The sequence below is a fragment of the Gossypium hirsutum genome, chromosome D12, assembly GCF_007990345.1.
Source record: "Gossypium hirsutum isolate 1008001.06 chromosome D12, Gossypium_hirsutum_v2.1, whole genome shotgun sequence".
Taxonomy (NCBI): Eukaryota; Viridiplantae; Streptophyta; class Magnoliopsida; order Malvales; family Malvaceae; genus Gossypium; species Gossypium hirsutum.
Window position 1 is genome coordinate 39,086,884 of NC_053448.1, and position 15,191 is coordinate 39,102,074.

Consider the following 15,191-nt stretch of genomic DNA (forward strand, 5'->3'; position numbering starts at 1 on the left):
TTCTTCAAAATCAATTGGAAAAAAAAAAAGTCCTACAGGGTAAGGTGATAGATTCATTATGCATATGACACTTTCATAATATGTTGAATAGTGGTAATCTGTTTAATTTTTTTTAATATAGAGTGTAACACGAGTTATACCAGTGAATCCATCATCTGACACGATAAAATCTTTATCTAAGATTAAAGATAGTAAATTAGCTCTCTAAATAAAGACTTATAGAATAGATGATTATCACACTTCGTAATCTATTCTGAAATTTTTGCATTGTTAATGATATAATATTATTAGCTTAACGTAATATTTGTAAATCAAACATGATAATATTATACCATAATTTTACATTATCCTCAAAAATCTTATATGATTTAAACTAAATTGTCCCCTTATAAAATAAGAATGTAGCGGTAAAATACATCATATTTTTAATGACAGAACATAAATTCAAATCTCGAAAATAATATTATTAGGAGGAATGATCATATATTTAAACTTATAAAATAAAACAAACATAAAGAATATATAAAAATGAAATAGCAACATAAATTCGAAACTTGAAAAAAATCGAAAATGCACCTAAAGGGAGATCAATGGAGAAGGTAGGTGGTAAGTTAATAGGAGTGGTGGCACGACAAAACATGTTTTTAATAAATTACTACCAATTAATTATTTAAATATCAAATCACAACACTATTATAGTATTCTGAAACGGTCGCCCTTCTTACAAGGAAAGGAAAGCTTGACTTTGGTCAGCTGAACTCATCAAACAGTTTCACCAACTGGTTTTTACTTTTCTTTTTTAAAACAAAATTATTAATAAAATAAAATAAAAATAAAATCGGATTAAATCACTACTTCGAGTCTTTAACTTAATACCTATTCTCGTGTTCGGGTTTAAAATTTTCTTTTTTTCAAGCTAAGCCTTGAATTTGGCAATCGTTTTCACGTTAGGGCTAAAATTAGACAATTGTTGTTCTCACATTCGAGCTTAAACTTTTTTCTGTTTAAGTAAGCTCTTGAACTTGACAATTTTTCCCCCGTTGGGGTCTAAACTTAGGGTACGTTTAGTTCACTGTAATCGAATAGAGCTATAATTGAATAGAGCTGTAATGGAATAAAGTTGTAATCAGTAATTCAATTGTTTGGTTTAATAGAATATAATAGAACTGTAATAGTATTCTTGTGTTTAGTTGAATGGAGTAATGTTGTAATAGCATAAGGAAAAAAAACTAAAATAACTAAAATACCCTTAGCAGAAGTTGTTTTAGGTAGATGATTATTGTTATTGTTATTAAATTTTAATAAGATTATTATTAAATTTTAATAAGGTTATTATTAAAAATACTTTAATAAAAATAATAAATAATTTAACCATATTTTAACATAATTACTATTAAATATAATTTAATAAAATAATATATAATTTAATAAAATTCTTAATATAATTATTATATGAATTAAAAAATCATAATATATAATACTATAAAAATAATATATATAATCTATTTTATTATTTTTAAACTGCAATACATATTTAATGTGTTAAAATATCATTAGTGAAACAAATAATTTAATTATTCTACAATAAAAAAATAAAATACTAGAAGTAATAAATAACTTGAGAATTATATTTCACATCCAAACATAATATTCATATATTAACAAAAAGTTACATAATTTCATTATTTTATATGTCATAATCCATATGTTATAAAATTTTACAATATCAAAAAGTTACAACATTGTAATGACATTCTATCATGTCATTATACCATCCAAATATTACAAACACAAAAAGTTATCAAAATATCATCAACATAACCATGATTTTTAATGGACAGCAAGAAATCTTCTGACCCATTCCAATAGCACCGTAGAAGGTAAACTAAATAAAATGAGTTTGATGATCCGGAATTTTGCTCAATGCGGGATTGCGCCCATCCTCAGTTAAACCTTCTACTTCACATAATGTTGGATATAATGTAACCCCCTAACCCGTATCCGTCGCCGGATTAGGGTTACGAGGCATTACCGAACAGATCACAGCCCATAACAAGCATTCATTATATTTCATGTTTCGTAAATTAACCACATCAATACATTTATCCCATTCAAATTTCGGAGCTTAAAACTTCTAAATCCATCTCATTTGCTTTTATTTAAAAAAACTTATACAATACAGATTAGACTACTATGCAATATCATACAGCATATAGACCCAACATATTCGGCCTAAACAACCTCAACAAGTGGACCAGTATGAAATTTTAATCATCATAGTCTTACACTCAATTTACCTAAATAATATAAACCAAATTATAACACATACTACAAATCATAGTATAATTCATTTACAAATTCCATAATCAAGCCATACCATATATATAACCATTACAGTAAGGCCAAATTTACTACTTCACTCATCATGAGGTTATGCGCATATATCCACAATATTTTAAGCAAACTTCAATCACTCATATTGAAACATATCATACCCTCACGAGCCTATTCATAGTAAACCAACCTTAAGTGATTACATTACTAGTTTATACAATTATTTTCACTACAGAATATCCTAATTTACATACACATTATATACTAACTCCCAAACTATTTCCAAGATAATTATACCTCAAATTATAATACCAAATCATACATTTTTCTCAATACAATTTTATACGCAAGAGACCATGCTATTTTGAACCATTTCGAATATATATCTAATACTTTAAGTACACCTAAATCACATACTTAAGACTTTCATACACATAGCCAATCCCTTAACCACATATTCGATCATCACAATTAATACTCCAAAATAAATCATGTCAATTTCATCATGAACTATTCCTAAAAATTCATTTTTTTTCCAAACCTATATAATATATGCATGCTCATCCATTACATATCTATCGTTACTATATTACTAAGCTAAATTATACAATTATCCACCATTCAAAAATTATTTTCACATCTCATACATATATATATATACCAATAACCTACTTTCATAATAGGTTCATATTCTGGCCATAATGCACAAGCTTAAACATTATAACAAATCTATATAATCAAATACCACAAATATATAAATATCATGATATATATTTTCATAATGTACTAATACCATAACCGAACATATAAGTATTAATATCAAGATTAAGCCATTTTCGCATGGCTAATTATATATACACACTTTATGACTAAACAAGACAAATACTAGCCTATACATGCCATATGTTCAAAATTTCAAAATACCGAGATAGAGATCGATAGTGTGACGGACTTCCTTGACGACTCCCGAACTCGCAACAAGATTCCAAAATCTATAAAACAATAAATGAACAAGCACACAATAAGCTTAAATAACTTAGTAAGTTGTAAGCACATAATTTTCAAAGAACTCATAAAATTACACCAGTAGGCCGAATTTTACTATTCATGTACACATACATATAAAATCATTTTTATACGATTAATTCATTTTTTCATGTTATATTTATACTACCTAGCTTTACTTTCAATTTCGTGTAACTTAACATACCTGAATTATTTAACCCAAACTCACATTCGGATTTACCATAGGATTTCCCCTTATATCTTTCGGATTCAGAGAAATGATACTCGATCGACTCAAAAAGCTCGTACAATGCCAACGTCTCAGACGTGGTCTTACATGTAATCAAACAACGTTGCCACTGTCCCAGACAAGGTTTTACACGTAATCATATACGACGCCAATGTTTCAGACATGGTCTTACATGTAAATCTCAAATCGAGGCCAACGTCCCAGATATGGTCTTACACGATGTCACATTTTAGCATTTCTGTAGTTCGTATGACTTTCGAATGTCGTAAATCAACCAATTAAAACTCATAATTAATCATCATTTGTCAAATACAATTCGGCATAATATGGTACACATACACATTTAGATTCAGCTATACATAAAATAAATATAGTAAATTTAACTTCAATAATTTACTTACGAACTTACCTCGGACGAAGACGAACTGATCGAGACGACAATTCGACAACTTTTGATTTCCCCAATCCAAATTCGATTTCTTCTTTTCTTGATCTAATTTAATACAAATTTCACTTTTTTAATAACATATTCACTTAAATTCATTCAAAAATACATAATTTGGGCATTTTTCATTTTAGCCCCTAACATTTCATATTTTCTCAATTTAATCCCTATTTCACAAAACACAAAATACACAAAATTCATCAACACCATGCCTTAGCTGAATCTTCCTATGGTCCTTAGCAATCCATATATTTCTTTTATTTCACATTCAAGCCCCTAAATTTTCAAATTTCACAAACAAATCCCTAATTTAGATTTTTATCAAAAATTACTTAAACATCAAAGATTTATTTGTAATCATCAAACAACAATTGCATCACATTATCAACAATGGCTCTTCTCAAAATCATCATTAATTCCAAAAATTAAAAATGGGCTAGGTAATATACAAAGCAACGATCTCAAAAACGTAAAAATTATTGAAAATCAAATAAAGAACATACCTAATTTTAATCTTCAAAGTGCCAAAAATACCAAGCTCCAAAGTTCTCTTTTCTTTCTCAAGTTTCGGTAAAATAAAGTTATTTGCATGGTCATATTATGTTTTATTTAATTTAATTACAAGTTATTTACTATTTACTATTTTAACCTTACTAAAAATCATAATATAAGTCACCTAACTCATGGACATAAATGTCCACTAACCTTATAATGGTATAATAACCTTTTAAGGACTTCCCATAAATCAAATCATAACAAATTAACACTTTAACAATGAGATTGTCACTTTTACTTTTTATGCAGTTTAACCCTTTTTACTAATTAAATACACAAACGGATAAATTAAATCACGAAAATTTCACACATGTCAATTCATATACTAAAAGCATGGAAAATAATATTAAAATGTTTTTCTAACTCGAATTTGTGGTCCCGAAATCACTGTCCAACTAGGGTCTAAATCGGGCTGTTACATATAATGTTAGAGCTCTTTCTTGAATGGTCATTTCTGACTTTTGTTGAATTAGCATTTTAGAGGCAATACTCCTACTGATTTCAATGCCAACAGTCCGTATATTTTCCACCAATAAAGTGGCAGCATCATGAAATGAAGTAGAAGCAATATGATCACTTGCATCAGAATTTTTTTTTCTTCTTTGAAAATGTGGAATCACCTTGGTTTCTAGCTGGTTGCGATTGTGTAGCTGAAAGATCCATGTCATCCAAAGAAACATCAGCTTTGCATCCATAGAAATCGTTTCTTTCTTCATGAGTATTTGTAGTAGCTACATCCTCAACATCTATTTCTTCAATAATATCAGCGGCTGTTTGTGCATCTTTCCCAGTGGCTCGACCTTTTGCGTAGATGGCAGTAAGTTGGTCATAATAAGGGAAACTACGATGTTTGAATTGACCGGCTTCTTTATGGCTCTATAAAAATGAGAAATTCATATTAGATATAAGTTTAGTAAAATAAGATAATAAAGACTTGAAATAATTCTTACATTTATATATGAGTTCCACACCGCATCTTCAGTGAAAACAAGCTGCCTATGCTCTTCCCAACCAAAACCGCTATTGTTTTTTCCACTAAGCATGTCATAAACGATTGACCAATCCCTTTTCAATGTCCTAATCCTCGATTCAAGATTAGGTTTAGCCTTCAACATGGCATTGGGTAAAACTTTTTCTAATATTTTTCCAACTCATTTAAATAACCAGCTTTGAATCCCGTATCAGCATTGAAGGTTCCAACATTGTGCAAGTCGACCATACAGGCAACCGACGCAGCATCTTCTTCTAGAACCCATTTCCTTTTGGTTCTCCGAGAATTTTGGGAAGAAACACTTAATTGTGAAAAACCTGACATAACTATCTTAAGAAAAAAAACAAATTAAAATTAAGTTCAATATTATGAATCAAAAGGTCAACACTTTATAAAATTATAACACATGATGAATCAAAAGAAAACAAATTATAATTCAACAAGTCTAGTACAATACAAAAAAGAATTCAAACACCACCAAAGTTTCATAAACTAGAAATAAATTAACGTTTACTATTTTTACCCTAAACCTAACTAATTTCTAGATGCTTGTCATTCATCGAACATTTGGTTGGCTAGTTCCATCCTCCAAGTAGCCCATACATCCGATGGATGAATATTTATGGTAGTCGATTCATTGTCATCTATCACATTACTAGGTAATCCTTCTCCCAACTCTGCTTCAATAGTCAAGACTCATATAGGTTCAAATAAAATTATGGAGCAAACAACATGCAATAATGATTCTATTGTGCACCATCAAAGGATAGAATGATGGACTCCTAAGTATTCCCCATCTAAGTTTTAATAACCCAAACCAGCTTCCAATAACATTATGTGCTGAAGCATGTTTCATATTGAAAAATTCCCTTAGAGTACTTAGCTGGTAACCCTGACGCTACTCATTTAAATGATATCATTGTCCTCTAAAAGGTGCAAGAAATCTCTCACAATTTTTGTATCCAAAATCAACTAGATAATAACAACCTATAAAAAAAACTATTTGTCATGGTTAATTTCCCAAAAAAGTATAATCTTAAAGATTAATTTAAAGTCCTCTAATTTTGCACTTTACCATGAGGAACTTTTAGTCCATGTCTCCTACTAATGGTATCTCTAAGAACCCTTCCATCAGCAACAGAACCTTCCCAACCAGGAAGAACATAAAAAAATGCATACCAGATGTACAAACACCTAACATATTTGTTGCTATGTCACCTTTTCACATTCGATATCTAGGTTTATCAACTGTTGGAACCCTAATCTTGATGTGGATTCCATCTAAAGCACCTAAGCAATTCTCCATCACATGTATAAAACCTTGAGTTAGGATACTATATTTAAATCTAAATCAACTAAATTATGTACAAGTTATATATAGAACTCACTCCAATACCTTGAACCATTTCCACCTTGGGTCTGTAGAATTAGCTGTAATTGGCTTTGCCATTTTAAATAGCACATCTTGTAAGTGTATGACAGCATTTAAAACATTGCGAAATGATTTGCTAACGGTTTCCTCGGACCTATTAAAGTGATGCTTGATAACTCGATTTTTAAGGTGATGAGAAATGATATGTAAAAATATTGTCACTTGCTCATCAACAAGCATGTTCCTTGACGACTTCAATTCCCCTAAAGTTTGTAACATCTCACATAGTTTAAAAAAGGTAATTCTATTCATCCTAACTTGTTCAATACAGGTTTCGTTACTAGCATATACAAGTCTTTTCACATAATCTCGTTTTGCATAAAAATCTAAAATATAGGATCTAATCCTTGGTTTATAAGTATGTAGGCTATGGATGGCACCCAATGTAACTAAGAACCAACTTGCAACTGTACACATTTGCAACCATATTGTCAATGCAAGACCAATTCTTTTACGCCTCACTTTGTACTATTAAAGGCAGACAAGCCATTACTGTAAGATATTAAAGTGTTACATAACTTCAAATAGTAGTAAAAGGGTCACATTTCTCCAATACTAATTTCAATAACAGTAAAATAAAATCAAAGAACTTACAGTGATTTAGTGAATACAAGACGCTCAACTGTGGGTGGAGGAAGCAATCAAACAAGCAAAGAAGAAGAGGAAGCAATAACACACTATCAAAGAAAAATGAACAATATATATTAAGAATCTTTACAAATCACAAAATAGAAATTACAACTATTTTTGCAAGTAAAAAACTTGAAATTCATTTCTTTATCAATCACCCAAAAAAGAACAAAAAAGAAAGAAAAGAAAAGAATGTGTTTTTGTGGATTTGATTAATTGATGATTGACGTTTAATAATTATTTAAAAAAAATACTCATTTAATACATCCACATTCAAATAACATAGTTTCTAGTCCTACAGAAATATACATATATTATATGAAAATGTTTAAAATATTCAATCTTTAATTTACCTTTTAAAAAGTTTGTATTCATCCTCACATTGTAATTAACTAATATTTTATTTGAATTAATAATTGTGAATAGAAAAATATATATTATTTGGTTTGAATAGTTAAAATTAGTAAAAGAAAAAAAGTATGAATTTACTAATTTTTATGAGAAAAGAAAATAAGGTCTTAATTTCTTTTATTTTGTATTAACTCAATTCAATTATAAGCATATTGTGTGTTAAGTATCTTAAAAATTATGCATTTTAAAATATTCGATTATTATTTTTATTTAAATAAAATCTAAAACTCCATATACATTACATTCTTACCATAACATAAATTAAAGATACCGAAAATAAAAATAGTTTAATAATATATTAAAAGATTAAAATAGTTTTAAATGAAACATATAAAAAATAAAAATATATCAAAAATTAAATATAACCAAAATGTTCTTGTTTAAAGTAAAAAGATCAAATCCAAATTGTAAATATAGTTTAACATGTATATATTGTCTTTCACGTATTACTAGAAAAGGGTAATGGGATCATCATTCCAGTGGAGATATTTGTTTATGTCCCTTTTCCTTGTTTATTTTTTTTTATTGTTGTTGACTTTTGGCATTTGGCAACCTGCGAGGGTGTGCTGCTTGTTACCTTGGCAGCCTCTTTTTTTATTAACAAATTTCATCTTTCCAATGTTAAACACATAACCACCTTACAACAAAGGCATTGGGAGGGTATTGTTACCTTAGCACACCCTTGAGTGATATTTTTCCCCTTCTTGTTGCTACCTTCAACCTACAAAGATGACCGATAAATTAATTTCCTTTACGAGTTACAGAGGATGATCAAATAGGTTCACAGATCCCTTACTTTGATGATGAACGACTCGATGTGCATAAACAAATGACTCAACATTCTACCACTTAAAAGACGATTTGTTCAATGAGTGGATAGATTTACTTTAAAACTAGTTTCTATTGCTGAAAGATGCATAGAACGCGGGCATAAATCACTTTGAAGTTCTTACTTATAAAGACATGCAATGAATCTCATCATAGCATAGACTGCAAGGCAATTTTGCCAAGTATATTCAAGGATAAAATGAATTACATGTGAGACATGAAACTTACCAATCCAAGCCTTCAAAAAGACATTCCTTTTTTTTATTTTTGAAGTTTTAAAAATAGCCCATTGTCGATTTTTTATCTTGTGTAACTCCAAAGACTCTGTAACTACAGCGTCATCAAGTGCACTTGGAAGATCCTGTATACACCAAGAATGTGCACATGGTCAGCTCTTGCGTAATGCCAATTGGCTAAAATAAGATGAAGAAAAAAGTTTCACGATACTTGAACAAGAAAAAGGAATAAGAACTGCTGCTCCTCTCAGCTCATCTTCCTGTAAAAGATTCACACTTGAAACTTGTCCAGAAGAAGCATTAATGAAATACATAAAACAAGCATTAACAAATGAAGTAGGATATTGTAAACACCAAGTAAGCGTTATTGGTTACAGATAAACAAGTCATCATCACATTCTAGGGAACAGAAAGAAGGTTTTCATGTAGCATTCTTTCTTTTTATCAAACTTCTAAAATACAAATGTTACTACAGTAGACCATGAGATCAATGTTACCGCCTGCAAAGTAATCTATATATCATCTTCAATGCATGGAATATTTATAAGATATACCATAGCAAGGTTTTAGGAAGTTTTTAAAAAAGAGGATGATTAATATTTATAAGATATACCATAGCAAAGTAATCTATATATCGTCTTCAATGCATGGAATGTTACTACAGAGGCTGGTCTATACTAAAAGCATCATTTTATTGAATATGGGAACAAAATATGAACTATATACTAAAATTGAATAGGACGATTAATCTTTTCGTCTGTCATGAACACACGAAAGCATAGATGTAAACTTTTATTTTATTTCAACACTTTTAAACATTGAGATAACCTGGAATAACGCTAATAAATTAAATCCCAAGTCCTAATTATAAAAGTGGTACAAACAGTGGCATCCCATGAATACAACATTGAAATGCTATGACAGACTCAAAATTAGTAAATGCCCATATAGATGATATTCAAATGCATCTTACAGGCCTGTCGGTTCATTGAAGTCTAGCATTTCTCCAGGAAAAAAGTAAGCCATTATTTCTTCTGACTTGGAATTGTCCACGAAGTGGCACAAAAAGTTTCATAATCATTTGAAGGAGCTATACACAAGCAATAAGTTAAGTCTTATGTAAAAAAAATTATTTCTATGCAACCAGAGAGATATCTCTTGGCATTGAGTGATAATCACATTGACATTGATAGATTTCGGATGGCTAGAAAATTCAACTGTACTTTTTTATACTTAGGTTAGATTTCTTTTACCACAAACACCAGTTGAAGCTATTGCATCAACAACCAAAACCACAAAGTTATAGTTCTACTCATATATTCTATTGAACTTTTCCTATTCATTTGCATATTATGATGTTCAGGAAAATCTACGATTCTATGAAGCATCAATCTTAAGAAACTCATGAATCTAGTTTTACACGTTTAGACCATTCTCTAACAAATAACACCACCAACACTCCAGTTCATTATAATATCCAATCTTTATAATAATACGGATGAAAACATCAATTTCTTCAAAGCATACAATGCAAAGCTTCTAACAATCTCCATATCTTATTTGAAGCAAAAATAATTCAGCCCAACAAAAGCATTGGAAAACCAGTAGGCACAACCTAAAATTCAGAAAATACAAGAAGCACTAATAGCAACATTAAAGTCAAAAATTAATTTGATAAATAATAATAATAAGGGAGACAGACCTAAATCACCAAAACTCCCTACCTTTTCAATAACAAAAACCCAAACTTTACACTAAAATAGTTGAATAAATTTTTCGATGTCGCCAAGCTTTGAAGCTTACTTGTAGAACTAAAGTAAACCCAGGTTAAATCTGACCCAGCACATGAAAAACTTAGCAGAACAAAAAAATACAAAACAATTTAAACCCCCAGAATTCACTGAAATATATATATATTATATAACCAAATAAAATTATGCTAAAAATAACAGGATGGGATTATCTCTTGAATACAACTTTATGCAGTTGAGATTTACAATAACAAGCATTATCTCAAGCCTTTGATATAAGAAATTATGAACTTCGTCATCTCTTTACCTTCAAACAATCAAATCGATAAGAAAATATTACTAAGAAAATATTACTAAACTTTCAAGACAATACTATAAAAAATCTACTATACACGTTAAAGATCCAGATTAAGAAGTAGGAAAAAAGTTTACCTGACCTTGGATGAAGGAGAGGAATCGAAGGAAGCAAGAAATGGCTGCTGTTTGAGTGTTTTTGAGGTGAGAATTTGTGAGGGTAAAATAGGATTCATATGGCAAGGAATGGGTAAACGGTGAAGAGGGAAGGAAATAGAAATCCCCGAATGTCTCTACTTAAGCTCGGAATGGAATACACCCGTAATAGGGTATTCCCTTGAACCAAAAATTTGTTTAAATGATGTAACATCCCTAACCTGTATTCGTCACCGAATTAGGGTTACGAGGCATTACCGAACAAATACAACCATTTTTTTTAAAAAACCAACTGATCACAAACATGAAAATTAAATCATTTTCGCATAGCTATTTATAATTTACAATCAAAATCTAACCAACATCGTACTCAAACCTATACATGCCATAAGATCAAGTTCAAATATTTAACAAAATACCAAAAGAATTCGATAGTGTGATAGACTATGCTGATGATCCCCGAGCTCGTAACGCGTCTCCAAAATCTATAAAAACAAATGGACAAAAATAATCAAAGTAAGCTTTTATAGCTTAGTAAGTCTATAGCATATCTAAAAATACATATAAAAGAATCACATAATTCTTTAAGTAAATTTATTGAAATCACAAATATAAAATATAATTACTAACCAAACATTGCTATATTAAGTCATTTTGTTTAAATCTAAAAGAATGTATATTTAACTAATATACATAAACGGACAAAGGTATATACATTATATGCATATAATCAAGTTACTAACATAATCATTAACTGCATATACTGATTTCTAGAGTACTTATTGTTCGCACTTCCTCGGATCCATTTATATATAATTGTTCAATTACATATACCAAAAGCAAAATTTTTATACTTATCAACTATAAGTGCCGAATGCACATATTCACTTATACCTACCTATGCCGAATGCATACATATATATATCCACCTATGCCGAATGCATACATATACACACTTAAATATCAAACGATTTCATGACAACCGATATATATACATACTCACAAATCACAAAGATTCGAACGATTATATACTCATCAAACATCTTGAAACAATGTTCATATATTTATCCATTTCATATAATTAAAATCATATATATATATTTATACCCAATGCTTAGAATCACTTAATTTAAGCAGATTCACTGGCACTTCACCTGATAGGCTTATAGTCTAATTCCGTTCATCGGCACTTAGCCTGCTAGGCCTATAGCCTGATTCAGTTCACCGGCACTTAGCCTGCTAGGCTTGTAGCCTGATTCAGTTCACCGGCACTTAGCCTGCTAGGCTTGTAGCCTGATTCAGTTCACCGGCACTTAGCCTGCTAGACGTATAGTCTGAACAATTTCACTGGCAATAAATTCGATTGATACTGAGCTTTAACAAAAGAATCTCAATTCACAGAAGTTGTATCTCTTATTTGTATATAAAATCCACATAAAATTCAGCTCAATATTCATAACTTATATCTTTAAAACACATGGATAGATATAAATCTCAATCATCAAATCTAGCTTAAATAATTCAATGATTCAACCGAAACATATTTATGTATATATAACCTCATACTATAGATTCCACTTCTAATATCATAAAATTTAACTTATAATATACTAGGTACCTTAAACATTTGAATTCCTTATATACCTATATAGTTTCATATACCATTTCAATACAAGATCTTATACATGTACATATATGCATATTCGAATCTAACAACCATATATTACTCTATACTTATTTTCGAAACAAGAACATATACCTAAATACTCATACATATTCGAATTTAACATATATATATAATTGAATATAATTTCATACTTATACTCAATATAATTATTATTCATAAGTACACATACTTATTCACTTCAACTTATACAAATGTTCAAATATATCTCATACCTTTGAAATTTCATACCTAAATTCAATACAACAAATTTTACATATATATATATACATGTATATTCGAATATAATTTATACATATATGTTCATACCTAAATTTATTACATGGACAATCATATGCATATTTGCATATTCATAGCCATTCGAATCTAACCTATATATATACATAATTTCATACTTCCAATTCCAATTTTTTTATACTTTTAATTTTAACTCAACACACATACCATTGATATACATACTCATATGTTGATTTAATAAAATTAAATAGCTAATAGACTTACCTCGGATATTAGCGAACACGATCGACTATTTAATTACTTTCGTTTTCCCCCGATCCAAATTCGTTTTCTTCGTTTCTTGATCTAACCATAATCAAATTTAACCTTTTTATTCATCAAAACATTCAATTTAGTCCAAAAATACATAAATGGGCAAATTACCATTTTGCCCCTAACATTTTACACTTTTTGTAATTTAATCCTTTTGCATAAAACACAAAATACACAAAATTTGTATATACCATATCTAGGCCGAATCTTCCTATAGTCCATCTAAGTCCACGCATTTTATTTATTTCACATTTTAGTCTCTAAAAATATTATTTTTGCAATTTAGCCCTATTTACTCAATTTCACCAAAAATTCCAATACAAAATATATTAATCTAAAACATATCTTTCATTATTCATTATCAAACATCACAAAACACAATTATTCATCAATGGCATAGCTCAAAATATTCATCAAAATCAAAAATTCAAGCATGGGTCAAATAGTAATCGAAGCAATGATCTCAAAAACATAAAAATCATCAAAAACCGAACAAAATCCCTACCTTAATCAAAGCTTGAAAGTGCCGAATGAAACAAGCTTTAAACCCCTTTTATTTTTTCTCCAATTCGACCAAAAGATGAAGAACATGGCATTTTGATTTGTTATATTAAACATATATTAACCTTATTAATATTTTACTATATTAACCTTTACTAATATATATATATAACATATATAATAAGGTTACATTAGTCCTTTGCCACCCACTAACTTACATAGTAGGCTAATTGCATAATAAAACCTCTAAATTATAAAGACAACAACAATTAGGTGTTTTAATAATTAACCCCTAAATTTTCATTTTACGCGATTAAGCCCTTTTATTAAATCGGGCACTTAAACGACGAAATTAAAACACGAAAATTTCACACAATTAAATGCATACAAAATAAACACACAAAATAATATTAAAATATTTTTCTAATTCGGATTTGTGGTCCCGAAACCACTATTCCGATTAGAGTCAAACCGGGTTGTTACAACTCTCCCCCTTCGGGGTTTTTGTCCCTGAAAATCTTACCGGTAAATAGGTTTGGATAACGCTCTTTCATTGTATCTTCTGACTCCCAAGTTGCTTCTTCAACTCCGTGTTTATGCCACAATACTTTAACTAACGGAATTTTCTTATTTCGTAACTCTTTGATCTCACGAGCCAGAATGCTAATCGGTTCTTCTTCATATAACATATCAGAGTTAATTTCAACCTTCATCGGACTAATTACATGCGAAGGATCAGATCGGTATCTACGAAGCATCGAAACATGAAATACATTGTGAATCTTTTCTAGCTCAGGTGGTAACATCAATCTATAAGCAACCGGTCCGACATGCTCTATAATCTCATACGGTCCAATGAATCTTGGACTCAATTTGCCTTTACGACCGAATCTGAGTATTTTCTTCCACGGTGAGACTTTGAAAAACACTTTATCTCCGATCTGAAATTCTATATCCTTTCTTTTCAAATCCGCATAAGATTTCTGACGATCCGATGCTGATTTCAGACTATCCCGAATCACTTTCACTTTCTATTCAGTCTCTTTAATCAAATCAACCCCGTGTATCTTATTTTCACTGAGCTCGGTCCAATACAATGGTGTACGACATTTACGACCGTACAAAGCCTCGTAAGGTGC

At 29.8% G+C, this 15,191-nt stretch overlaps 1 protein-coding gene across 4 annotated transcripts; it reads right to left on the minus strand.

Annotated features, from left to right (window-relative positions):
* Positions 1-3,120: 3,120 nt before the first annotated feature.
* Positions 3,121-11,456, minus strand: LOC107945620 (uncharacterized protein At2g29880). 4 transcript variants are annotated; one of them, XM_016879689.2, is made up of 9 exons: positions 11,301-11,456; positions 9,329-9,377; positions 9,110-9,242; positions 8,724-8,774; positions 7,607-7,689; positions 5,540-5,906; positions 5,210-5,465; positions 3,999-4,082; positions 3,121-3,326 (listed from the first exon to the last, which is right to left on the minus strand). In XM_016879689.2, the coding sequence occupies exons 6-9, from the start codon at positions 5,702-5,704 to the stop codon at positions 3,250-3,252; spliced, it is 582 nt and encodes a 193-aa protein (XP_016735178.1). In that variant the 5' UTR covers positions 5,705-5,906; positions 7,607-7,689; positions 8,724-8,774; positions 9,110-9,242; positions 9,329-9,377; positions 11,301-11,456; the 3' UTR covers positions 3,121-3,249. The 4 variants fall into 4 exon arrangements, with proteins under 4 accessions (XP_016735178.1, XP_016735179.1, XP_040962593.1 ...); XM_016879690.2 differs by having other exon boundaries at positions 5,540-5,910; XM_041106659.1 differs by having other exon boundaries at positions 7,607-8,774; positions 11,306-11,456.
* Between the last annotated feature and the right edge of the window lie 3,735 nt (positions 11,457-15,191).

What these genes read in the sequence shown, in the direction of transcription:
- LOC107945620 (XM_041106659.1), bottom strand. Translation starts at nt 5,704, where the DNA reads ATGTTGAAGGCTAAACCTAATCTTGAATCGAGGATTAGGACATTGAAA. An exon ending in GCAACCAGCTAGAAACCAAG is followed by an intron (nt 4,083 to 5,209) that starts GTGATTCCACAT and finishes GTATTAAATTAG; the next exon opens with ATCAAGAAAAGAAGAAATCG. An exon ending in TCAGTTCGTCTTCGTCCGAG is followed by an intron (nt 3,327 to 3,998) that starts GTAAGTTCGTAA and finishes ATTGTTTTATAG; the next exon opens with ATTTTGGAATCTTGTTGCGA.